Source organism: Castor canadensis, chromosome 11 (genome assembly GCF_047511655.1).
Source record: "Castor canadensis chromosome 11, mCasCan1.hap1v2, whole genome shotgun sequence".
In the NCBI taxonomy this organism is placed as follows: Eukaryota; Metazoa; Chordata; class Mammalia; order Rodentia; family Castoridae; genus Castor; species Castor canadensis.
The window spans coordinates 7,941,384-7,968,493 of record NC_133396.1 but is presented as its reverse complement, the minus strand read 5'-3'; the positions used below and the strand labels follow the sequence as shown (position 1 = coordinate 7,968,493).

At 48.7% G+C, this 27,110-nt stretch overlaps 1 protein-coding gene across 2 annotated transcripts in view; it reads right to left on the bottom strand.

The window, feature by feature from the left end:
* Window positions 1–27,110, bottom strand: part of Sdk2 (sidekick cell adhesion molecule 2) — a 266,943-nt gene that overhangs the window by 58,585 nt on the left and 181,248 nt on the right. For both annotated transcript variants that reach the window (XM_074045223.1, XM_074045222.1), the window contains exons 11-22: window positions 25,834–26,001; window positions 24,734–24,836; window positions 18,096–18,272; window positions 17,624–17,760; window positions 16,915–17,062; window positions 14,925–15,065; window positions 12,543–12,724; window positions 11,871–11,986; window positions 2,887–3,082; window positions 2,677–2,775; window positions 2,170–2,361; window positions 799–920 (exon numbers count right to left, since the gene is read on the bottom strand). In XM_074045223.1, the coding sequence (XP_073901324.1) occupies window positions 799–920; window positions 2,170–2,361; window positions 2,677–2,775; window positions 2,887–3,082; window positions 11,871–11,986; window positions 12,543–12,724; window positions 14,925–15,065; window positions 16,915–17,062; window positions 17,624–17,760; window positions 18,096–18,272; window positions 24,734–24,836; window positions 25,834–26,001 (1,781 nt within the window). The remainder of the gene's footprint in view (window positions 1–798; window positions 921–2,169; window positions 2,362–2,676; window positions 2,776–2,886; window positions 3,083–11,870; window positions 11,987–12,542; window positions 12,725–14,924; window positions 15,066–16,914; window positions 17,063–17,623; window positions 17,761–18,095; window positions 18,273–24,733; window positions 24,837–25,833; window positions 26,002–27,110) is intronic.

The following is a 27,110-nucleotide window of genomic DNA, read 5'->3' as shown; positions in this document are numbered from 1 at the left end:
CTGCAGGTATGACTCTGAGCCATCTTGCATCAGAGCCCCTTGAATGCTAGTTCCAAACACCACATCACACCCAGTCAATCAGAATCCCTGGGGGCAGGGCCAGTAATTCACACTTTTAACAAACTCCAGAGGACAGTCTCCCTAACACCCTGGGGTGCTTCTCACCCTCGACCAGCTAAATTTGAATTTCTGGGAGGGGAACAGGGGTTGAACCACCAAATGAGCCCTGAGAGAGCCAAGGGCTCACAACCACTGGCTTTTTTTCCCCTACCAGACCCTGGAGGGGATTGTGTGCGGGTGTTCTTATATGCACAGGTGAGGTGCTGTGGAGACAGGATAGGGCGCTGTGGGCATTTTTGGTGTACAGATGGACCCCAATTCACCATGGTTCAAATTAATAATTTTTCAGTTTACATTGGTGCCAATGTAAATAGAAAGACCTTCTGGGAATCTTTCCAGAATTTTGGTCTTATCCAGGGTTAGCCATATGCAGTCCGATCTTCCCTCCCAGGGCTCAATGTCCAAGTGCAGGTTAATGGAGTTCTGGCCAGGTTTTAGGTAGGCTGGGTGGGGCTGGGATTTTCAGTAAGTTAGTGCATTAAACACACTTTTGATTTATGCTGTTTTCAACTTATGATGGATGTACTGGGAATGTAACCCCATCATAAGTGGAGGAGCACCTCTATTTGGCCACGAAAATTCACATTGACTGAAAACACCCTGATGTGGGTCTGTCCCAGACCTGGATGGTAGTGGGGGGCTCTCTGGTCCCTGGGGCTCCCCTCCAGCAGGTTTTACCTGGGCCTCCACCAGCCAGCGGGAGATGGAGGTCTTCCCATCGTACCCTGGCCTGAACTGCAGGGTCACAGAACGGGGGCCAATGTTGGAAATGCCCAGGTTGGTGGGGGCACCAGGGAGCTCTGAAAAGGAGAACAGGGTAGGAAAGGAGATCAGGTGAGAGTGTGGCTCCACATGAAACAGGATGTTTGGGCAAGGAGGGGGCTGTGTGTCCCACTGCTCCTGTAGATGGTTCAGCAAAAGGATGGCCAAGGCCTCCTATGCCAACATCTGCCATGCACCTGTGTCCTGTGGAGAGCCATGCTCACCCCAGGAGGCTGAGACAGATCTGGGGGGCAGAGGGGACCTCTGCAAACAGGGCCATGTATGCCAAGGACGTCCCTTGGCCATTCTGGGTGTGAGAGAAGTGGTCATGAGGCCTCATCAGCTAGGCTCAGAGAGAAACCTCCATACCCAATAATGGCTGAGGTAGATGAGGGACAGAGGGGGGCAGGAAGCACCTCCTCTTTTCTAATCAGGAACCCTGGGGCTTCTGAGTCTCAGAATGAACAGTAAGAGCACAGATTCTGGAGTTGGACTGTGTAATTTGAATCTGACTCCACCACTCCTAGGCTGTGTCTTTGCGCATGTTACCATTTCTCTGTGCCTTAGTAAAATGGAGGTGCTAACGACAATACCTACTTCAGGGTCATTGTGAGGAGGCAGTGAAAGCCCTTAGCTCCAGGTGTGGTCAGCACTGTGTAAATATTTCTCATGGATATGTATCGCCATTGGGAGTTGACTGAACCTCAGGCACCTCAGACATCTCAATCAGCAGGTACAGGGATGATGACCAGGTCACACAAGCACAGCCTTACTGATATGCCACGTGGTTATCTAGTCCAGGTGGGGAAACTGAGGGACACAGGGGACACTTGACCGGCTCTAAGTCACAGAGCTTGTCAGAGGCAGGGCTGAGACTAGACTCCAGCTTGCTGTTTGTTTATGCCCAGCGTCCTCTGCCATCTCTTGCACAGCTGGTCCAATTTGGACTTTCCGGGTGACAGTGAGAATTCTCCTGAATCACAGTGACCATTGCCCAGTGTGGAGCATGGTATAGGAAGGGAACAGTAGGGCAGATGAGACCAGGACAGTGTCCTCCAGGGGCCTCTGCTATGCAGTGAACTATGGACAGGGAAGATAGCAGCAAGCCAGAAGCCTCCATCCAGAGCCACAGGGGTCCTGGGAACCAAACCTGCTCAAGGGAGGACCCTGGGCCCATGGAGCCTTGCCGAATAAAGGCCAGCATTCCTGCAAGACAGGGTCCCTCTTCAACAAGATGCTGCTCACAAGAACAACAGAGGCCAGGGTCTCCCTGGCAGAGGCACCTACTTGGAGGCACCCCAGAGGAGATTGTGGAGGCAGACACCTGGCCCTGGCCTTTGGAAGTCATGGCGGCCACCTCAATGGTGTAGGTGGTGAGCGCAGTGAGGCCTGTCACACGGTACTCCAGGGTCACATTGGGCAGATAGTGAGTCACACGGGTGTTGGTTCGGTTGTATTCCTCCCAGGAGATCCGGTACCCTGGCAAGAGCCCACAGTGGTGACATGAGCTGGGCTGGGACCATATATTGGCCTTGACCCTTGCTCTACTTCTCACAATTTGGTTCGGTTTAGGAGATGCTGGTCTTCTGCTCTGTTGCCTCATGGGATGCTACCCGTGGATTGGGATTATAGGAGAGACATCCTAGAGACACCTGGGGTCCCGGACTGCACATGCTAAGATGTGTTGCAGAACGGAGGTGCCAAGACCCTCCTCTGCGTAGGTCCGCTGGAGGTCTGAGTGACAGGTGACCTTTCCCCATCCCACCCTCCAGTTCGGGAGCCCTGGGTGCCTACCTGTGAGGATGCCATTCTTCGCCGCCGGTTCCTGCCAGCTGACCTTCAGTGAGGTGTCCAGGATGTCATCGAAGCTCAGGTGTCCCACGGGCCCTGGCACTGTTCCCCAGAAGGCCCCCCACCCGCCCAGTGCCTGTTAGAGCCAGAGCAAGGCACCCTTGCCCTGGAGAGGGTGGGTGGGGATGGAGCATGGGGACCGGTGGCACCTACCATCTTCATGAGTGCGCACCAGCTGGGGGCTGCTGCGGGGCCCGTCCCCTGGGGTGGTGAAGCAGAGTACAGAAGTAAAGTACTCAGTGAACTTCTTCAGACCTGACACGAAGCCCACGTGGATGCTGTCCTGGAAGTTGGGCCGGGCAGTCACCATGGTGACCTCCTCCTGCTGCTCTGGCTCCCAGGCGATCAGCTAGGGAGAGACCAGCAAGCATGTTCCAAAAGAGGCCAAGTCCTCTGCCACAGGCTGGGCCAAGGCACAGTGTCAGGAGCCCAGTCCCTGTGGTACCTTGTCCCAGGAAAGGAAGCAACAGAGCTGGTTGCCTCTCAGGCCACTGGAGCCCTGTTCCTCCTGTATTCACCCTGATGTGCTGTGCTGGTCCACTTCTGAAGCCTCTGACTTCAGGCAGGGCACAGTGCTCAATGCTTCCCATAGGAACTTGTCACCCATTCTCACAGCCACCCTACGAAAGTTGCATTTAACCAGAACCGGTTTCATGGTTTGCAGGCCCGGTACAAAATGAAAACAGAGCCCCCCCCCACCTCAAAATTTATTTCCAGATGACAGCAGAGAGCATTTAGCCAAGCATGGGGCCCTTCTAAGCCTGGATCCCTAGGCAACTGCCAGGTTGCACACCCATGAGGACAGCCCTTTATTTTACAATTGAGGAAACTTAGGCTCAGAGAGGCTGAGTGACTCACACTATGTCACCCAGCCCTGGGGGAAGTGGAGGCTCTTAGATTCCAACCCTGGGATCTTACACCTTTTCCCCATGGGCTGGGGCATTGTCACCTTTGGAGTTCTCTAAGGCTTGCATCCCACAGAGCTGGGAAATTTAGTTGTGGATGACTCCCATCCTCCTACACTTGTTCCAAGTTGGGATTTCCACCTTGAACATCACCTAGAGGTGGCGAGTCAGCACCACGCCATCTGGAACCCCATCTCTTTCTCTCCTGCACCTTCCTCTCATAGGCCTGCTGTCTCCCCTCCTCCGTGTCCTACCTCCTGCTCTCACCTCCTGTGCTTGTTTTCTGGGCTCTTCAGCTGTCTCCAACAATGACAGCTGGTCTCAGAGATTTCCTCATTTATTTGAAGTTGATTAAATAGCAATTAATGGTGAAAAGCTACACTTGATGAGTTTTAATAAGCAGGGTATTTATAGATAAAAAACAATACCACACCAATGTCTCCTGATTATCTCACGCCTATAACAATGCTTAATCTTCTCCTTTTCAGGGCCGTGTGTTTATAAAGGATGTTTTGAAATTTAATTGGTATTGTGAAAAGATAGCCTATAGCAAGTTAATTAGACACTAATTAGACCCTAAAAATACCAATCAGAAATACTAAGTGGGATTTAATAAGTATGTTAAATACCCTCTTTATTTCGGTTATCTCGTTTCAGAGCAATTAAATTGCCCAACTTCATAGGAGTAGATGAAGAAATGAGTTTAATGTTTTAATTTAATTTAATTAATGTAAATTTGAATTAATTATGTTGTTGGAATTAATTGTTTGGAGTGTTCCCCTGTAAGTGTAAAATTTGGGTAAATATTATTTTATTGGGCTTAAGCTAATTACAATCACTATCTTTTTTTTTTTTTAATAAAGGAAAAAGAGTGTCTTTTCAGGTGTCTTAAAACAGTGTCATTGGGCCTTATCTACAAAACTGACCTGCAGGGGGTGCACATGACGAGGGCAGTGGGGTTTGGAGGACTGACAATATTGACTGACGATGATACTTTAGTTCCACACCTGATGACCAACATGGTGGCAGGGCCCTGGCTTCCTGACGCTGCCTCAAAATGTTTGCTATGAGCTAATGTAGGGTGATGAAGTTCCCAAGGCTCCTGGGAACTGGTTATGGTTTGTGTCTGAGGTGTCAAAAGGCTCATGTGTTGAAGACTTGGTCTTCAGCTGGTGGACCCAGTCACTGAGAAGGCTTGGATTATGAGGGTTCTGATTTAATCAATGGATTCATCCATTGATGAGTTCATAGCTGAAGGGGCTGTTAGGAGGCGGGGCCTAGCTGGAGGAAGTTGGTCAATCCTCTGGTGAAGGAGCACATCTTGGTCTTGGCCCCTTCTGTTTCTCTCTGCTTCCTGGCTGCCATGAAGTACACAGCTGTGCTCCTCCATATACTCCCACCATGATGCTCTCTGCCTCCCCTCAGGCCCACAGCAATGGAGCCAGTTGCCCTTGGCCTGAAACTCTCAAACCAGGAGTCCAAATCATTCCTTCCTTAAGTCATTTTCTTAAGTACTTTGTCACAGCAATGAAAAGCTAACTATCACAATGAAACAGGCAGCTCCTTTAGAGAGCAGAGGCCCCATCTGGCAACTGAGGGCAGTGCTCCGGCTGGGGTAGACTGGAGTGGGGACGTGGAATGTGTAGCTAACGTGGAGAGGAAGAACACTCTCCCAGTTGGCACACCTAGACCTGAGTGCAGCTCTGCCATTCAAACTTTCTGAGCCCCGGGCTGGTATAGGGGATAGTACTGGCCACGTTGCGAGGCTATGGGAGCAGCAGAGGAGGTGGGGGCTGCTCCTGTGCTCAGCAGAAGCAGCTCTTCAGGGCTGGAAGGTGGATAGCATAGAGAACCTCTAGCTGCTGGGGTTAAAACACAAGAAGGGGGGAAATCAATATTTCGCCCCCTTCTATCTCTCTGTGCTCACATGGAGTCACATAAAACATTGTGAAGGTCATGCAAGGAGCCAATAATACTGGCCACTTAGATGCAGAGAGCTTTGGGGTTGGTGCAGTAGAATCAGGCAGGTGGAGGATTAGGGTGGCATAGAAGCTTTCAGCTGTAAGTTTACCTTTAGAATCTTATAAATCTACTTCCTGTTTAAAAATAAAAATTATAAAATAAATCAAATGGAGATCATTTAACAAAAGTAGTAGAATTATATGCACATTTACCCTTTGAGCCCACAATCTCACTTCCAGGAGTGTATTTCAAAGGTATACTGTGAAAACAGAAAAAGGTGAAGGCTTGGTCCCCAGCTGGTGGACCCAACATTGGAGAGGGGTTTGGATCATGAGGGCTCTGATGTAATCAATGGATTAATCCATTAATGAATTCATAGATGAATGGGCTATTAGGAGTCAGGGCCTGCTTAGAGAAAGTGGTCACTGGGGTCACAGCCGTGTCCCTGACTCCTTCTGTCTCTTTTTGCGTCCAAAGTTAACATAGCCGAAGACTGGCCATAGGAAAAGACTGGGAAGAGCTAAATGGCATGTCGAGGGGCTGGTTGACCAAACTATATGCTGGAATACATTCAGATGCAAAAATGGAGGAAGGCTGGTCCTATGGAATGACCACCAGAATAGTCTGTTAAAAAAAATAATGAACAAGGCTGATGGCTCATGCCTGTAATCCTAGCTACTCAGGAGGCAAAGATCAGGAGGGTCATGGTTCAAAACCAGCCCTGGCCAAATACTCAGAAGACCCTAAGCTGAAAATACCCAATACAAAACAGGGCTGGTGGAGTGGCTCAAGTGGTAGAGCACCTGTCTAGCAAGCATGAGGTCCTGAGTTCAAGCCCCAGTGCCACAAAAAAAAAAAAAAAAAAAGAACAAATGAAGTCTGGAGCAAAAGTGTGGGGAAGACACTGTCATTTATGTACCAAGGGGAGGACACACATTTATATACATCCATGCACCTGCTTTTAAAGAAGTAGAAAGAAAAGACCAGAACAACCCAAACAAAAGCACTTCAGCCTCTGGTAGAGGGAGAGGATTCAGGTTAAGGCTGATTATTTTTGTTTGTTTGCTTTTTGAAATTTGCTTTGTAGATTTGACTTTGGAACCATGTAAATTTTCTACCTAATTATAGAACAAAATTAAATTAAAAAAATCAATCCCTAAAAATCGAAACTGAAACGAAGCCAATGAACCTAGCAGGGCAAAATTCTACTGAGAGAAAGCATTTCAAAAGACGCCATCGCACAGCTGTGCTACGTGCCATCACCGGGACACACCCTGGGAGCAGAAAGGGTAATCTGAAGCTGTTTTCAGTGATCCTCATATCCACCTGTTGTTCTGGTGTGCGTTTGTGGGGTGAAGCAGTCAGGGAGTATGTGACTGGTGTAGAACTGGGTTTTCAGTATGGAGAAAAGAGATACAGAAAAGGCCAATGAGCTTACTGAAAAGCTTACAGTCCTGGAAAGCATCAGTATGTAGATTATATTTAAAAAAAGCATTTCCTCCTAGCTGGTCACTAACAGGCTCATTAACAATAACCATGTGGGAGCAGCCAGCGCCCCAGGGTCCGATTGTGATATTTAGCCATCACTGACTTCTACAAGGAAGCAGAGCCCCTCGAAGAGAAGGCTGGTCCTCAGCATGAGGAAGGACATTTTAGCTTGGAACATCTTGTCCTGCCAGACGGCAAGGAGGTGATCAAGACTCCTGGGCCCATGTCCAAGGACCCATGAGCCAATGTGAAGATGTCCTTTTGCTATCAAGAAGAATAATGACAGTGAACTAAAGATGCCAGAGGTGTAAAAATCCCCAAGTACGTGCAAAACCAAACCAAACCAAAAGACACCCCTTCCAACCCAAGTTCACTGTCACCTTAGGAGGTGCTGAGGGACCAAGTCATTACACTGGTAAGTAATGGGGAAGATTGGAGCTTGGAGCTTTTCCCAAATGAACTCCATGTTCAGGTAGTCAGCTGATAAACAGGAATTAAAAAAAAATTTCAGCTGATAAACCCGGGGAAAATGACAGTGTTTGTCCATCTCCGTTTTGATTTGCTATTAAGATGACAGGTCATTCAAGGGCTGTCAATGGCCCCCAATCTCAGAGAGAGAGAGAGAGAGAGAGAGGACAGCCAGATTTTGTGCCATTTTTTTTTTTGATAGAATCGGGGTTTGAACTCGGGGTCGTGCACTAATACTAGGCAGGAGCTCCACCACTTGAGCCACATCATCAGCCCTTTTTACTCCAGTTATTTTTCAGATAGGGTTTTGTGTTTTTGCATAGGGCTGGCTTTGTATCTCGATCCTCCCATTTATACCTCCCTTTTAACTAGGATTACAGGTATGTGTTTCCACACTGACTTATTAGTTGAAATGAGGTCTTATTAACTTTTTTGCCTGGACTAGCCTTGAATGGCATGTGATCCTCCCGATTTTGCGTCTTCAGCAGCTGGGATTACAGATGTGAACCACCATGCCTGGCCCAGACTTTGTGACTTTTGATGGAAATATACAACACCATCTAGGATGCAATAATTTGGGAAAAATAAATGGCCATCAAACCTGATGAATCTCCTAGGATGGCCTCAAACTTGCTGGATGAATCTTACTGGCCTCTAGCTTTACCTTCCAATTTACTGTAAATACAGCATTCAGAGGAATGTGCTCAGTAACCCCACAGGATGTGATCAGCAAAATCCAGGCTGTAGAATTTTCTCTAAGACAAATCACTAAGTTTCTTCACCAAATAAATTACAAGAAAAAAAAAAGGGAGAGAAAGAAACTAGAACAGAGACCTTAAAAATAAACCGATTGCCACTGTGCTGACTGCATTTAGTTCCTGCAGCAAATAAACCGACCAGTAGCAGAAATTATGTGGTTATCAAAAAAAAAATTGAAAGTTGTCTGGATATCTAATGACATCAGAGGGACTGTTGACAACTGTAGACATGATAATGGGGCTGTTTTGTTTTAAATAGAGATTTTATCTATGACTATACTCGAAGAAACAGTCATGGATGACACAATTCATTGCCTGGGGTTTGCGTCAAGACATTCCAGGAAGAGAGAAAGAATGCGGGGAATAGGTAGGACACTGCTGGCTGTGAGCTGCTAATTGCTGAAGCTGGGGTGGGCACATGTGCTCACTGTGTTGTCCCTCTGTTCTTGGAGATGTTTGGAAAGTTTCAAGACTAAAAGAGTAGGGAGCATGCGTGGTGGTGCATGTCTGTAATCTCAGCACTGAGGAGTCAGAGGCAGGCAGAGCACGAGGCCAGCCTCTGCTACACAGTAAGTGTGAGGCCAGCCTAGGAGACATAGTGACACTGTGTCTCAAAAAACAAAACCCCCAAACAAACAAACAAAAAGAGAAGGGAGTCCATTCTTGCAAGTGTACAAGGGACTGCTTCTTTTCCTGTCTGTGATAGAAACACTGATGGTCAAAGAAGCAGGAAAAGAATTCCCTACTGTTATTCATTTTTACTGCAAAAACCCAAGCTGTAGTTATCATTAATATCGTATATATTTTCTTGTTTTCCTTGGCGGTACTGGGGTTTGAACCCAGGGCCTCACATTTGCTAGGCAGGTGCTCTAATTCTTGAGCCACGCCTTCAGCCAATATTTATTTTCTTTTTAATGTAACAAAAAGTGCAGGCTCTGGTTCGAATCTGAACTTTTGAGTCTGAGCAGTTTCTCTGACCTTGAAGAAGTGACTTCCCTCTGGTGCCTCAGTTTCTCCCTCTGGAAAGTGGGGCAATGGTCACAGTATTTCTTTTCTCTTTCTTTCTTTTGAAGTTACTGGAGTTTGAACTCAGGGCCTTGCATTTGCTAGGCAGGCTTTGCACTTGAGCTAGGCCTCCAGCCTTTTTTTGCTTTTAGGTTATTTCTCAGAGAGGATCTTGTGCTTTTTTGCCTGGGACCAGACTAGGACTGCTATCCTTACCTATCCTCCAGCATAGCTGGGATTACAGACATGCACTACCACACCTGGCTTGTTGGTGTGAGCTACCTCACCTAGATTTAATACTCATTTCTTAGGGTTCTTGTGCAGCTTGCAGGAGAGAGTGTGAGGGGAGTTTGGCAGGCTGCCTGGCACACAGAAAGTGATCATAGACAGGATTTCCTTTTCTTCTTCCACTTGCTCCTGTGCTCAAAACATGGGGCAACATACACCACTGGCCTTTAGGGAGTAGCTTCTGGGCCTGGGAGTCAGCAGGTGGGAGGGTCGCCCCCCTCTGGCTCTGCGTCACCAAGGGCCAATGGCCTAGTTGTCCTGGTCACTGGCTGGCCTTCCAGCCCTTGGAGAGCTGTTTGCCTTAGCAGTTTATGGCTAAGTCCTCCCAAATGTAGAATAAAGCTGTGCTTAGGCTTAGCAGCAAGAAGCTAATTGTTCCCAGCTTGGCTCCTGTGCTCTGTGGCCATGCTGGCCCCTCCTTTCTTCCTCTACCTTTTCCCCACCTCCCCCATGTACCAATTAGGAGCCATTTTCAGATGTGTGAGCTTTGGGCTGCTGCCCTCTGCCCCAGGAACGTTCTGCTTGGCTTTGGGTTCTTGGGAGTGAAAAGGCTGTGGCTGGCGGGTCCAGCTCTGGATCACCACTCCTTATTGTCTGCAGGAATATTGTCTCTGCAGCTGAATCTCATTCCCTTCCTGCCCAGCCTCCCCCACCTTACAGTAACAGTGGCTAAGCTGCTGTCCTAGAAATGATCTTGGCTCTGGCACTTGCGCAAAGGGAAACGGGAGGCTTTGGGAGGTGGGCAGCCATCACGTCAAGGTCACCAGGTCCCTGGACGCAGACTCAGACCCATTAGCTTCCCAGTGGCATGCCCCCAAATGCTCTGTGTCTGTTCCCACATCTAGATGGCGAAGAGGGCATCTGGCCATGGCCCACACCCACTTGGGGCAGCCCTTTCAAAATAGTGCCCTTTCCAATATGGTGAGGACCAGGTACTCTGTGGTCCATCTGCAGTTCTTACAGGGGACAGGTGTGATGCTTGTTGGGGGAGGAGAAGAGAAACCAGGCTTGGGATCCTTGGGGACTTTCAACACAGTTAAAATCATTGCAAGCTGCCACTATAACGGCTATTATTGGTTGTTATGGGCTGACCTGTAGCCTTCAAAAATTCTTTTGTTGAATTTCTAATTCCAGCACCTCCGAAGGTGACTTTTTGGCAACTGGGCCTTTAAAGAGATGATTGAAGTTAAAGGAGGTCACCAGGGTGAGCCTTAATCCAATGTGACTGGTGTCCTGACAGGAAGAGGCAATATGGCACAGCCACACGTGGAGGGAAGACCACACTTGTACATAAGGAGAAGATGGTTATCCACAAGCCAAGGCCAAAGAGAGAGGCCTCCCAAGAAACCAAACCTCCCCGCGCGTTGACCTTGGAGTTCTAGCTCTAGGAACCATAAGCAAACGAATTTCTGCTGTTCAAGCCCCACCCCAGCCTGTGGTATTCTGTGAGACCAGTCTTAGCAAACAAGTGATTACTGCAGGAAACCTGCCTTATTTCACAGATTCATTGCACAGTTCTGACCAAGCATGGTCAAAAAAAAAAAAAAAAGGTAATATTATACCACCAAAATCTCTTTCTGCGTCTGTCATAGGTTACGGATGTTATCTTACTTAATCTTCAAACCACCCTAAAGAACAGGTCTTATTGACATCTTCTGTCCCAAATGAGGAAACTGAGTTTGTGTGCCTCAGCAGCTATCTCAGAGTATACAGCAGGTGCTCAGTAAGTACCTACTGGGCCTGGAAGGACTGAAGTCCAGGCACATACAAGAACTTGTCCAGTAGCTAGCAAGGGGTGGAGCTAGGATTTTAGCCCAAGTCTGCCTGAGTCTGAATCCCATGCCCTCAACCACACCCTGCGCGGGTCAAGTACAGCCTGAGGAGACCTGGCCAGCAGGGTGCTCAGCAGAGCCTGGCCGTGGCTGTCACTGTGAATGCTGGGTTGTTCTGATGGGCCAGGATGACACCCAGGTGTCCTGACCCTGAATAGACCAGGTGTTGTTTGTGGCTGGGTGGTCAGCCCCTTTTGGCAGTCAGGGTGCTGTCCACTGTCCCTGAGGTCTGGGTGTGGCCTTGGAGGAAGGCCATGCGTCCTCTGCCTTTATTCTGTTTTAACCCTTAGTTTGCTTGGGCTCCCAGTTTCGGAAACAGAAGGGGAACCTCCTGCCCCTTCCCTGACCTTCATTCTGCCTCCCCAGCCTCCACTTTCCTGAGACCCTCGAGGGCTTCCTCCTGGATGAGGAGAGACCCCCCCCACTCATACCTTGTAGCCCTGGTTGATGCCGTTGATGAACTGGGGGCTGGGGGCGTTCCAGGTGAAGCGGATGGTGGTGGAGTTGGTGGCTTCCGCGTGCACGTTGCCTGGGGGGACCGTGGGAACTAGAGGCGATCAAGAGACAGGTGGGGGGAGGGGCATTAGTCTACCTCGCCCAGCACAGTGGAGAAAACATGGGGAGGGGGTTTGAAGACTCTGCTTTGCACCCTGCTGTCTCCTTTCTGGCTGTGTAGACTCGGTACACTAAGTAAGTGCCCTCTTTCTCTGGATTAATTCGGGGAAAATAAAACCGGCTTGCCCCACCTCTCACGGTACTGACTGATGAAGTAACAGACATGCAAAATCCACATGCAAGATTGGGGAGTTTCAGGGAGAACAGGCAATGTAAGTTGTCCCATGATCCAGGCATTGTGAGTGTCACAGAAAGTCCCTGTAGCTGGAACCCCCCTTCCTTTCCCCCTGACCTCCTCGTCTCCCCCTTAGCCCACCCTGCAGGTGCCAGGCACAGGGTGAAGAATCCACCCAAGGACAATGGGGAAGCCTGGTGGATGAAGGCTACATGGGTTGGGGTGCTCAGGACTGGACAGATGGAGGACTGACAGGCCTGGGACCTGGAGAAAGGGGCTCAGCTGCCCGCTCCTAGTCACGGTCTCCACCCACCTCCCTGCAGTGTCCACTCTGTCACTTTGCTGCTGTAGACACCTAGCCCGGCACTGTTGTAGGCGGCCACCTCAATCTCATAGTTGGTCCAAATGATGAGGTCCTCCAGCAACAGGTTGTTGACATCAGCATCCGTGATGTTCTTGAACTGGTACCCGACAGGCAGCCCGGCCAGGCAGTACCTGCGGGAGGAGGCACAGGTGCAGTGGATTTGGGGTCAGCTTGCATAGTCGAGTGCCCAGGAAACTGGAGTAGTGCTGTCCACTAGAACTTTCTAAGATGCTGGAAATCTTCCTTATCTGTGCTGCCAACAAGGCAGCCCCTGATGGATGTGGCTGTCGAGCACTCAAGATGTGCTTAGTGCAACCGAGGGACTGAATCTGAATTTGATGTTTTTATTTATTTATTTATTTTGGCAGTACTGAGGTTTGAACTCAGGGCCTTATACTTGCTAAGTAGGTGCTCTACTAGTCAAGCGATGCTCCTAGTCCTTTTTGCTTTAGTTTGTTTTTAGGTAGGGTCTAGACTGAGATCCTCCTACCTCTTCCTCCTGAGTAGCTGGGATTACAGGTGTGTACCACCATACCTGCCTAGATCCTTAACTTTAATTGCATCTGCAAGGTCCCCTTTGTTATATATGGTGACAAGTGTCCCTTTTGACACATATAGTCACAGGTTTAGGGGATTAGGATGTGGACTGTTATTCTGCTGATCACACTCTCCTGGACAAGGGGCTGTGACTTTGGTATATTTTAATTGCTATATGTAGCCGTAGGTGACTGGTGGTTATCTTGCTGGATAGCACAGGTCTAGGAGCTGTGTCAGGACCATTTTTGATGGGAGAGGAGGACGTGGGCAGGTTAGCTGGCTGCAAATCTCTGGGGAAGATGTCACAGTTCTCAGCCTTTGAAGGTGATGATAGGAGAATAGTCCCCAAGGCTGGCTCACTTTTTTTCTTCCTCTAGGACAGTGGCTCCCTTGCCAAGGGGCACTGAAAAACACCTGGGCTACCTGTGTCCCCATGTTTACCTTCCACCAGAAACCAACCCAGAGTAACAAAGAACTGAACCTAAACAAACAAATTTAGGGAAGAGATTCTGCATGGGGGATGGATAACTCAGAGGAGAACCACAATGCATGCGTACCTTCGAGGCTAACCATTGAAAAACCAGAGGCATTCCAACACCCCAGAGCTGTGGATCTCCAGACCTGAGCGTGCATCAGAATCACCTGAAGGACTCCTTACAACACAGAGTGCTGGGCTGCCCCCAAAGCTTCCACCAGTAGATCTGGGAGAAGGCCTGAGTATCTGTATCTTCCTTTCTTCCTTCCTTCCTTCTTCCCTCCCTCCTTCCCTTCCTTCCTCCCTTCCTTTCTTGTGGGACTGGAGTTTGAACTCAGGGCTTCATGCTTACAAAGCAGGTGCTTTACCGCTTGAGCCATACCTCCAGTCCATTTTGGAGATGGGGGGGGGCGTCTATCAAACTATTTACACGGGCTGAACTTGAACCGAAATCCTCCTGATCTCAGCCTCCCAAGTAGCTAGGATTACAGGTGTGAGCCACTGGCACCCAGTGAAGGTGCATTTCTGACCAGGCTCAGGTGAAACTGATGCTGCTGGGACGGGGACCCAATGTGAGAACCACTGCCCTTTAGGATAAACCAAAAACCACAACAAAATGGACTGATCGTGAAGCAGCAAAGGTAGCAGACTTCCACCCAGGGGTGGACATGTGCAGGAAGGAGACTCGTGGAGTGGCCAACCAGAATCCAGAATATGGATGGAGTATTCCCGGCAATATCCAATATCGAACTAATTTTAATTCAGGAATACTGTATTTCCGTAACCCCTCATAACTCTTTCTGAGGTTACTAGTAAAGTACCCCAGCCAAATGCGAAAAGAAAAGTCTATATAACCAGGCTTCATTTGCCAGCAAGAACCAAAGACGGGACTTTAGTTTTATGGTCAATTCTTCCCTTATCAGTTTCTCTACTCATGGTCCCTCTAGAAAGAAGTCTGGTCCTGATGGAATATTCTTGGTCTCCCAGGGCTTGATCTGGGATAGTCACATCTTTCTTCTGTTTCCCTGTGGGTCTGTTCCTATGTCCACCCTGACACAAGACAACCTTGCCTTCCACACAGCCTTGGAGGCTCAAGCATTCCTGTTGTTTTGCAAGGCTGTTGCTGCTAGAAGTTCTAGAGGTCTAACTTAAACCCTTCCTGCCACAGCCTGGCATTTCTTGTGGCCTGGTCCTGTTAGCAAGGATCTACCATGAATTTGCTCTGTTTTCCAATCCACTCCTGATCTTCTGCCACCCCTTCCCCCCCATGGCGGGGCTGCCCCCTCCTGTGCCCCTCCTGCTGCTAGAGTGACACCTACCTGATGATGTAACCCTTGAGGACTCCATTCTGGTGGCTCTCAGGAGGTGGCTGCCACTGGATCATGATGGACTGGTTGGTCCGGCCACTGGCAATGACATTCTGGGGAGGGGCCGTGGGGGGTTCCTCGGGGAGGGAAACCCTAGACCAGCGAACAACAAAAGCAGGCAGACCTTTACCCTCAGTCTCTGAGGGACAATACAGGAGTATAATGGGGCATGAAGAGGCCAATCCTGCCCTACTCAGTTCCTGGATGATTCTGCACACTTGCTGTGTGCTTTTGGGCAAGTCACTTAAGGTCTCTGAGCTTGTTTCTGTAAAAGAAGTGCGATGAAGCCCCACTTGCCTGCCTTACAAGACTGGTTGGGGCTCAAATTATACAACATATGAGTCTTCAAACCACTAGAAAACACCAAACGTGTATTTTTGGTGCAGTTTGTGAAGAAAGCTACAGTTGAGGTTGAGGTGGTCAAGGATGGCCCATGTTCTAGGAGTATTAGTTGCTTCCCACTGGCCCTCTGGGGTGGACCTTAATTCTGCCCTGGTACCTGACCAGCTGAGCCCCATGCTGGGCAGGTGGGCACGGTGTGGGGGAAGGAGCCAGGGCCCCCACCCCCTCCTGGAGCCCAGCGCCACCCTTCTTTCTCTGGCACCACTAGGGAACACAGTGTTCTTCCTAAGTGTATTTTTCACATCACTGACACTTAGCCATTAAAAACAAAAGTTAATTATTTTCGATGAATGTCTTTCTCTTTTTGTTTATTTTTATATTCTTGCTTTCTGATGGATAGCTTTCCAAAAGGAACTGGATACTCCATGTTTTTGGAAGGCCTGGGTGAGGGCGATACAACCTTTCTTCCTGGTAACTCAGAGCCATTAGCCAGGAGATTCATTGAGAAGGGGAGTCAGTGGAACACAGTGGGCAGCGGGTAGGGAGGAGCTGGAGGGCAGGCTCCCCTGTGCCTTGAGGCCTCCCTGCTGTGGTTCTGTGGCTTCTGAAGGACTGGGGCCATGTCTGCTTATTTACTGTGCCACCTCCAGGGGCAAACACAGCCTGGCACATAGTAAGTGCCCAATAAACAGGGAGCAGCTCAATTCTCCTACAACTGCTCCCCACGCTGCGCTGGAACCCATCTCTCCTTCCTCCCAGTGGAACATCTTCTCCCTGGGGGGGTTGCTATAGGGAAAGCCAGATATCTGAGCTTATAGGAACTCTGGCAAACCCACCACGATTGACTGAAGCTGGGGTTCTTTTTATAGGCGCTGAGGGCATTTTTTTTTTTGAGACAGGGTTTCATTATATGGCCTTGGTTGGCCTTAAACTCAGTATCCTTCTGCCTTAGTCTCCTGAGTACTGGGATTACAGGCATGTACCACCACATCAGGTGTGCAGGGAGGGCATCTTTTGAAGAGCCCAGTTGCACAGCTTTGGGACATGTGTTTTGAGTCACAGCCATTCTGACCTCTTGCATGATGACTTCTTTCCCACTAGAGGTGGCTGCTCACTCTGTGGGGTGAGTTGGATAGAATTTGCCCTCTATATAAGAGGATATTACTGTGTGATGCTTTGATATGAATCACCTGTTGTTTTATTAAATGTCCATTGTCTTATAAAAGTTAGAACCTTCCCAAGGTCTGGCGTCAGGCAAGACATTGGATCTAGACAATGGAAGAAGACCTTGCACTCCTCTGGAACTTCCTGTTCCTTTAATAATGATGGTTGGGAAGCAGAAGCAGAACGAGGTAAGTCTTTGAACTTGACTCAAGTTGGTTTGTGCTTATCATACACCATGCTCTGCCTCTGTCATCTCATTTAATCTTCATACTGTCCTTGAGTGGTCACCATGAGTGTTATTACCCCATTATACAGAGGGGAAAACTGAGCCAGAACTTGCTCTGCAGCTCAGCCCCACTCTCCATGCTGGTTTGGAGGCAGGCACTGGCTTGCCTTTGCCCCTGCCCCAGCTGGAGTCACAGAGACCTTCCCTCACCTCTCGGTGTCCTTGCTGAACTGTCCTTTGCCCACATCGTTGATGGCACAAAGACGGAACTGGTAGGATCGTGCAGGAACCAAGCCCTTGACCATCACGGAGGTGGCTTCTGGGTCCACACTGGCCAGCAGTATAGTCCAGGGGGCATCTGTAGGGACAGAGGGTGGGGGTAGAGGTGGCCATCTTGGGGAATGGGTACAGGACATGCTTTTTACCCTTCATTCCCAGCAGGGCCAGCCTTGCTTGGGCTGGCAGGAGAGGGAATGCCTTGATCACTTGGCTCAGTACAGGGAACCACATCATTTTTCTAGGTCCTGTGAGCCATGTGACCCGGGTGCTGGAGGGCGCAGGGAGGGAGTAAGGGCTGATGGGAAATGAGATGTCCTCATCTTTCTCCCTGAAATTGATGAGCTCTAGGCAAAGTGTGTTGAGAACTATTCAGATTATACTCGATAATTTTGGAGTTCACAGCCTGGGACCTTGGAGAATAAGCACAAAAACACAAATAACAAGCCCAGTCTTTGAGGCTGCTGCTGTGCCAGGCCCTGTGGTATGCCCCTCCCAAGCAATGGCCTGACAGGCAATGGCCATGGCTCCCTTCACAGGTGGGGAAACCAAGGCAGGCAAGGGGACTAGCGAGCGAGGGGCTGAGACTCTGGCCTGGCTCCAGCTCACACGTGTGAGCTGCTGAGGGGTACAGGAACCTTACTGTTCTCTGACATCTCCAGGACATAGCGGATCAGAGGGCTGTTGCCGTCGAAGGGTTTGGCCCATGTCAGGTTGATGGCTCGCCTCTCCACGGTGCTGAGCATCGCCACAGGGTGCTCAGGGGCATGGGGCAGCTGCCTGGAGGAGAGACATGTGTGGAGGGGCCACCCGGAGTGGTCCATAGTCAGGGGATGGGGCACTGTGGACTCAGGTTGGGTTCTGAACTTCCATGATAACTTGTGCTTGACACAGAACATGTGTCTTCTGGTCACCCACACATAGAGTCTTCTTTCTGGAACTGGAGCCCAAGTCAGCCCGACTTAGATCCCTGCTCCTAACAGGGACTTCATGAGCTGAGGGAACGGCCTGCAGGACCTGGGCAGGCCTGGGTCACACAGGACCTGTGTCCTGACAAAAGGGAGCTGGTTGGCTCTGAGTCACCCCACTGCTATTGTTGCTTCCTTTGTCCTTACCTGACTCGCAGGTGTGCACTGCGAGAGTCATTGCCACCAGCCGAGAGCACCCGGCAGGTATATGTGCCAATGTCCCCCGACCATGTCTGTGAGATGTGCAGGGAGCCATTTCTGTCCAGGCGGACACGGGGATTGGTCTCCACAGCCAGTGTAGCCCCATCCTTCTCCCACACATACCTATGAGGAGGAAAGGCCAGGAAGTAAAGGCAGGTCAGGGAGGTTCCTGGCATGGGCTGACCTAAGGGTCATCTTGGCAAGAGAGTACCAGGCAGGGGCGGTCCCAGGCCACAGGGGTTCCTCTGGGACTGGGCCTGGGTGGAGGGCTGGGGAAAGCAGAGATCTTGGAAGCTCATTATTCCTGTGGTAGGGGCACCTCATCCAGGAACATTAATGCGTTTAGTCATTATTGGTCATTTACACCTTTGGTTCAGGTCTGGGTCAAAGCCGTGTAGCTTTTGGCCAGGAGCCATTGCAAAACAGCCAGCACAAAAGAGCCAGCAAAGGGTATTCTTTTGAAGAGGCTAAAAGATTACAGCTGGAGGAAGAGTTAAAGTTCCTTGTAGACTACATTTCGGAATTAGTTTTATGAGGGCAATCATTAGATCAATGCATCACTGTGACAAATTGACTTTAGTGTCCAAAGAATCACTTTCGCTTCCGTCAGTCTGTACAAAGGGCGACTTGAGAAAATACACACACACTGGTGCCTGACAATGGGAAATATCTCCTCTGGGATTGTTCTGGAGGAGATACAGCCATTATTGTGTCACCAGCACGCTCAGAGGGCCAGCTCCATGGGGGTGGAATGCCATGGGGTTCCCCAGGGAAGATTCGCCATGGGACTCAGGACAGTGTGAGGAAAGGGGTGGTGAGGAAGATGCTCCTAGTCACATCTGGGTGACAGGGTAGTGCCGGCCACAAGGTCCTAGAACTATCTGCATTTAGAGAATGGTTAGATTATCAGTGTGAATGAGTGTGTGATGTTTTAAATCTGAGTTTAAACAGAAAAATACAAAGTACAGATAAGAAAAAAAATAAGTAAGGGAAAAAGGAAATGAACAAAGAAAACTCAAATGTTTTCCAAATACTGGGGAACCATGATTAACATGTAAACTTACACCTATTTTCCAGACACTTCTCCCCACCTGGACAGGTGGTAGACTGCAGTACCACTGTGCTCTAGACTCAGGTGCTCAGGTCAAAGTCTGCCTCTGCCAGTCACCATTTTTGTAATCTTGGGTGAGGTTATTTAACCCTGATATGCCTCAGTTTCTCATCTGTATATGTGGGAATTAATACCATTCATCTTATAGGGTTGCAGAAAGGATTATGAAACTAATATAAAATACTCAAGGTAGTGCCTGAAATATGGAAAGTGACCGATAAAAGTTACAACCAGTATTCTTACTGACTCAGTTTATTTACTTGATTCTTTCTAGTGACCCCATCCATCTATCCACATACCCACCCATCCATACTTTTATCCATCCATCCATCATCCATTCACCTACCCACCCATCTATCTGTGCTTCCTTCCATCCATCCAACCGTCCTGGATTTTATCTATCTATTCACCCACGCCTTTTTTTTTCTTGGTGGTACTGGGGTTTGAACCCAGGACCACACAGTTACCAGGCAGGTGCTCTACCACTGGAGCCACTTGCCAGCCTTCCTTCTGTTTTTCTTCATCCATCACCTATTCACCCACCCACCCTCCATCCATCCTTCCATCCATCCATCCATCCATCTATCCACCCACCCATCCATCCACCCATCCAGCCATCCATCCATTCACCCATCCACCCACCCATTCATTCATGCTTCCACCTATCCATCTACCATCCATCTATACACCGACCCCCATCCCTCCCATCCCACCCACACTTCTACCCATCCCATTTTTAAAGTTGCCTTTTCCTCTCAACAAAATAAAATGTACTCTTTTTAATGTGACATTTCCGCACCTGGCTGGTTGGTTTGCTCTTAAATCAGAGGCATGGTGTGTTACCGTGATCGCCCTGCATTAGTTGATTTCCTAATGGTAGCTGTCTAGCAAACTTCTATTATTACAGTTAGTGCTGTGAGGAACATCCTCCCAAACCACTTCCTCAAGGATGAATTATCAGCAGTGAAGTTGCTGAGCTAATTTTTAAGCTTTTAATACATATTTACAAATAGACAACAGTAGTCACCTTCCATTCATCTCTGCATCTAGAAAGAATCAGCCTTGCTAGTGTTCATGGGGTGGGCAGGACTCTCCTTAAAAGCAAGTCTAGTTGCAGATTGTAAAAAAGTCCTGTTTAAGAAACACCCATGGCACAGACCATCTTTGCTTTGAGATGTGATGCTCCAGGAAGCATATGTCACTGCTCAAGAAGTATCAGCACCAAAGTCACTGAACTTGAATCTAATTAGAAATATAGGGGATGGAAGAACAAGTTAACACCATAAAAAAAATAACTAGCCAAATCCAGAATGTGGGATAGCCTACAGTGGTGTCAGTAGATGATGGCCCACTGCTTGTTTGTGAAAATAAAATTTTATTAAAACACAGACATGTTCATTTGTTGTCTATTTGTACTACAAATAGAGTTGAGTTCTGGTGGCAAAGATCCTATAGCTTTTACAGCCTAAAATATTTACTCTTGGTCCTTTACAGAAATAGTTTGCTGACCTCTGTCTTATAGAACCTGGTTTCTCCAACAAATCAATTACACAAAAACAAAACAAAAATTAAAAAAAGAGATGAAAATAAAAAGGAAGGAGTCCTTTCCACAAATGGTGCAGGAACAACTGGACATCCATACTCAAAAAAAAAAATGATTCTAGTCACAGACCTCATTTACGCCCTTCACAAAATTAATTCAAAATGGATCACAGACCTAAATGTAAGATGTAAAGCTCTGAACTCAAATTCCTAGAAAAGACAATCTAGATGACCTTGCATTTGGCTCTGATTCTTTAACTCCAACACCAAAGGCATGAGCCATGGAAGAAAGAATTGATAAACTTTATTAAAATTAAAAATCTTCTATCCTTCCATAGATACTGTCAAGAGAATAAAAAGAGAAACCACAGACTGGGGGAAAGTATTTGCACAATAAATATCTGATAAAGCACTGTTATCCAAAATATACAGAGAAGTCTTAAAAGAAGCTCAAGTGTAAGAAAACAAGCAACTGATTAAAAAAATCCTTGACAGACATCCCTGATGGATGAAGACACACAGAAGGCAAGGTGCGTCTGAAACGACGCTCCACATCATTTGTCATCAGGGAAATGCAAATTGAAACAGCAATGCAATCGCCTCCCCAGTGATGAGAATGGCCGAAATCTAGAACTGCGCCATCAGTCAGTACCACCCGGGGATTGCTCAGGACACTTTTGGCAGGAAGACAAAATGTGCACCCCTCTGGGAGTTAGATTTGGTGGTTTCTTATAAAAGAAACTCTTACCCTTATTTTCCACAAATGAAAGTTAAAAAAAGAAGAAAAACAATCCCTAAATCCATTCAACTCGGAGAGGGTAGGAATTTTCCAAAATAATTTACAATTATATAACTGGCTGTTAAACAATTTTGATGAGTGGATTTCAGGGGCCCTCTTGACTCTATATTATAATAGACAGTCCTCAGCAAATCAAAGATGTGTAAAAATATTCAGTTACAAGGATGTTCATAATGAGATTTCTTCATACTAGCAAATATTTCAAAATAATCCAAATGTCCAACAATGGGGAACTGGTAACACAAACCATGCCGTATCTACACAACAGAGTCCTACATAATCGGGTAGCTGAGTTGACAGAAAAATATTTGACATGGGACGAGAGGGACAATAGGCTTTTAAGGGGAAAAGCAGATTAAGTCAAGGGACATTCTAGTTTTTTAAAAATGGCACCCAATCTAGGTGCCAGTGGCTCAAGCCTATTATCCCAGCTGTGTGGGAGGCTACGATTGAGAGGAACGAGGTCAAAGGGCAGCCTAGGCAAGCAGTTCCTGAGACCCCATCTCTAAAACAGGCAGAGCAAAATGGCCTGGAGGCATGGCTGAAGTGGTAGGGTGCCTGCTTTACAAGCGCAAACCCGAGTTCAAAGCTCAGTCCCATCAAAAAAGAAAAAATGGCACCAAATATTCTTGCTGAATCTCTAGTTCAGGAGAACAGACAGCTCTACTTCTCTTTTCCTTATTATTATTGCTATTTGTTTTGGCGGTTCTGGGATTTGAACTCAGGGCCTTTTTCTTGTTAGGCAGGTGCTTACCACTTGAGCCACTCTACCAGCCTATTATTTTTTTGCTTACCTGCATTTTCTATGTTTTCTTCCTAAAATGGAATGAATTCATCGTATAATAAAAAATAAAAATATTTATTCATATTAGCAATGCTAATTCAAGGTTTGGTCTAGGTCTGTGCCCAGACACCAACTGGAAGCATGTTTTCTAGAACGGTTTTGGAGGCTTTTCATGTTGGCAACCTGCACCCACCCCGGCCTCACCCCTGGAGCCTGCCTTCATCCTGGAAATGTGTCATTTTCTGACTGAGTGGCCAGCACTTTAGTGTGATCTGGTTGTCTACATCCTTTCTGGTCTGTCTGCTCAGGGGATCCTGATGTGTTTTGCAGATAGAACAAGTTTTCTTCCTTCCTTCCCCTCCCTCCCTTCCTGCCTTTCTTCTTCCTTTCTTGGTGGACTGGAATTGAACTCAGGGCCTCACACTTACTAGGCAAGTGCTCTACCACTTAAGCCAGGCTCCCTAGTCCTTTTGCTTTTTCAAGTTTGTTTTTCAGATAGGGTATTGTGCTTTTGTCCCTTCTGGCCTCAGACCAAAATCCTACCTCTGCCTCCTGAGCAGCTGGGATTATACACATGCACCACCATGCCTGGCCTGGAACAGGTTTTCTATCCTCGTAACACATTAATAACTGGGAACTTAAAAAACACCGAGATCTCCACCCCCACCTCCCCAGCTTATCTCAGGAAGACGGAGGGCTGCAAGGTACTTCACCACATTGAAGACAGGCTGGGAGGGGAGATATAGGACTGCTCATTTTGGGAGGATGAGAGACCAATTATTAAAATGATTGTCCTAGGTTGTTAATTTCACTCTAGGGCAAGGACCCTGTCCAGGAAGCTGAAACAGGGGCTCCCCCGCTGTAGGTTGCTGGGGGCCTTAGAGAGTGGGTGTGCAGAAACAGGGAAAGAGACCCTCAAATACCTTGGTTCATCAAAATTACTAGAGAATAAAATACACAAGGCTTTTCCAAATAGAATCAGGTGATATTTTTCTAAAAAAAAAAAAATCAATTTAAAGTGTTACTGAATTAATACAGCTTTTTGTTATTATATATATATTTTAAATTCATAGTTGCTGAATGTGCAGCTTCTCCATTACGTCCAGGTCTGAGGCTCACAGCAGTAGGGGATGTGGGTTCTCTCTAAGGATATTAATTTTTTAAAGAAAAATTGAACAAATCCAGGAAGAAGCACAGCCCAGTTTTTCTGCCGACAGTGGTTCTGCTACGTCTACACGATCTCAGAGCTCATGTTTGCATTTGTCCTGGCACGTGATAATTGTCGTAAAGGTCAATGTTGAATAGGGAATATCTATTTTCTGAGAATGGGTGTTGGTCAAACCTTAGATTCCCTTATGGACCTGGGCTCTGGGCTCTCTTGCAATGCTGCCGACAGACTGTCCTCTGCTCAGTGACAGCAGATGGCGCCCTAGGATGCAGTTGCCTCTTGCAGGGAGTGAGTGGGTATTTCTCACCCCCTTTCCAGCCTCAGTGCCAGCTGTGTGCCAGTGGTATCCTCCACTAGAGACAGCAGTGCACGCAGAGCATCTTACTCCTAAAGAAGAAGTTACATTTGTTCCTCGGCCTTTTGGAGCTCACGGGACAGAAGGAAGGGACACTCCTCCTAGGTTTAGTTCTTGAAGCTTTTCTTGGGGTTGGGGTACGGGTGGGAGTTGGCCCAGGTGTCCTTGTCCAAGCTGGAAGGGGCCCTGGCGTTTACACCTCTCTTGGCTTTGTCCATCCATAGCCTCTCCAGTGGCTTCCACAGCAGGACTGAGTTCCCTGGAGGCCACAATCCTGTGCCAAAGTCCTGGCTTCCCCATGGGGGAGGGGGCGACCTTAGTTTGGGCACTTGCTCCTCACATGCTTCTCTTGGAGGGTCACCCTCAGGGGTGAGCACCTGCCCCAGGAGACAGAGCAGTCCTCCTACCTACATCCCTCTGCTGGGAATATTAAAATAAGGCATGAAGATCGTAGGAGGCTTACGTTAATTACTCTACCTCAAATTAGCCAGACAGTCTAAAACTTGGGGTAGGGTGAGGAGACGCTCCTGGAGCCTTCTGCTCTCATTAACCCAAATGTCTTTTCCCTCCTTCCCTCCCGCCTCCGTTTTTCTGTGCCCATTCCTCTTTTCTGTGCCCCTTGGACTCTGCCTCAACTCAGCTCAAGGTAGCTTAGTCCCCAGGTGAATACTGTATCTCAGTCCTGTGAATGGTCCCCCAAGGGTGAGGTGGCCCTAGTGGTGGCACCTACATCCCTGGCTTTGTCATTGCCTGGCTACATGCTATCTGCTACCCTCTGGGCTCTCCCTCCCTCTTGCCCGGAGTTGGGGAACATAGGGTGAGTACCTGATGGTCACTCGGGGGTCATGGGTTACTCCACACACCATGGAGGCCTGAGTACCCTTGATGACGCTTTGGTCCTGCGGCGGTTTGGTGATACGAGTGCGGGCTGCAAGACAAGGTGGGGACAGCACAGTAAGCGGAGAAGTGGACTGCAAGGCTGGGTGTGACCAGGTAGACGGAAGGGACAAACCTTACGTGATCTGGAGCCCTGTGGCTGGATGCTGAGAGTAGAGGGCAGAACCCATTCATGTCTGTCATAGTGAAAGTCTCAGAAGGGTTAAAAAGGACAGTGTACCTCTAATTAATTAGTGACACTAATTCTTGGAAGCCATGTGCATAGTAGGGGTTCACTGAATTTTGCTCACAATTTGGGGGGCATAAGGGATGGAGAAGCAGTAACCTGAGGGTGACCAGGGCCATCTGCCCAGCCTATCAATGACCTGGCCAGGGTAAAAACAGGGTCCACAGGTGGTCAGTCTAGCGTTTTTACCTATCAGGCCCCCATGGTCAGCCTAGACAGGTGGACTGTGTGTCTTAAGTGTGGACCCCAAGTTGGAAGAGGCTTAAGAAGTTCCGTGATGGCGGGGTCAGCATACTTCAGGCCTGGGGCCAAGTCTGGCAGGTGGCCTGATGGGAAAGTAAGCTCACTGGAATGTGACCTCGCCCATGGGATCATATACCGTCTTATGGCTGCTTTCTCAGCAGCACAGAAGTTAGCTGAGTAGCTGTGACAGAGACCGTCTGGGCCACAACCTCTAAAATATTTACTCTCTGGCCCTCGCAAGAAAAAATTTGCTGATTTCTGCCCAAAATAGATGAAGACAGCTTCACCCCACAGCTCAAAAGTCCTCTCAACTCAGCCAAGCATGGCACGGGTTCTCCACCCCATGACCTCATGGGCTGAGCCTTTGTCTCCTTGTCCCTGGCCTTTGAATTAATTTGTCACTGTCCCTGTGACAGAAAGAGCCCTGGCGGGGGTAGAAACATCATGTAGAAATGCTGGCCCTATGAGCGTGTCCATTTAGTGTTCCGTGTCATCGGCACCCACAGGGAGGGGGACACCCGTGCACAGACATGCGAAGCCCCCAGACGCAGACACTCACCCCACACCACCAGGTCTGCTGAGGCCTCGTCCACCCCCCGGGAGTTGGTCGCCAGACAGGTGTAGGTGCCGGCATCAGAGATGTGCGTGGGGCTGACCAGCAGGCTACCCGACTCCAGCAGTGTGAAGCGAGGGAGCTGGATGGAGCCACTGGCCAGGATGCGTTCTCCTGAGGGTGAAAGGGGGGTATGTGTCAACCTGCAGCCCAGCACCCTGAAACGGCCCGTCTCACCCTCCCTCGTCACCCCAGTAAGGGAGGTCTCAGTAGAAGAGAGAGCAGGGCTGGGGCCAGGGCTTTGTGATAGGCACAAGGTCACAGGGCCACAGGGTAGCATTGCAGCCCAGGCTCCTGATGCCCCTCATCCACCAGACTGTCTGCCATATCCCAGAAGCCAAACTCTGTCTACTGAAGGGAGTGAGTGGCAGCCCAGAGGCAGGGTGCCAGCCTGGGCTGGCAGGGAGGTGGGAGACAGGCTGACAAGGTGGTGATGGACATCCTGCCTAGGACAGGACCTTTCTGAAGAGTCACCTTCTGGGGAGCCCAGGACAGCAACCGATGAGAGCAGCGAGGATGGGATAGGGTGGAGAGAGAGTCAGGGTGCCTCTGCCAATGCAGAGGATGGGCCTCCTGCAGGGGGATGTGGGAGATCTGGGGGTGCTGGTGAGGGGGGCAGGAGGGAGAGAGACAGAGAGTGAGACAGACAGAGACAGAGGCAGAAAGAGAGAGAGAGAGAGAAGGAGATAGAGAGAGAGACAGGGAAACAGAGACACAGAGACAGAGAAGGAGAGAGAGAGAAGAAGAAGAGAGGAAGAGAGAGACACAGAGAGTGAAAGAGACACTCAGAGAGAGACAGAAAGACAGAGAGAGACAGAGGCAGAAAGACAGAGACACACAGAGACACAGGAGGAGATAGAGAGAGAGACAGGGAGACAGAGACACACACGCAGAGAAAGAGAAGGGGAGAGACAGTGAGAGAGAGAGAAAGAGAGAGAGAGATAAAGAAAGTGAACTCATATATGCAGGCGCAGCCTGAGAATGCAACTTTACTTTAAGGCCCCCATGTGGGATATCTGTGTGCTGGCAGGTCAGGCGTGGACGTTCACACATACGTGTGTGTGTGTGTGTGTGTGTGTGAACTAGGGATGCATCGCGTGTGTCAGGGGCTGTCTCTGAGCATGGGCCCATGCCTATATTCAGTCTGCAGAATTTATTGGGCACCTCATACTCTGAGGCCCTGGGGAGACAGCTGGGGATCAAGCTGAAACCCTCCTTGCTTC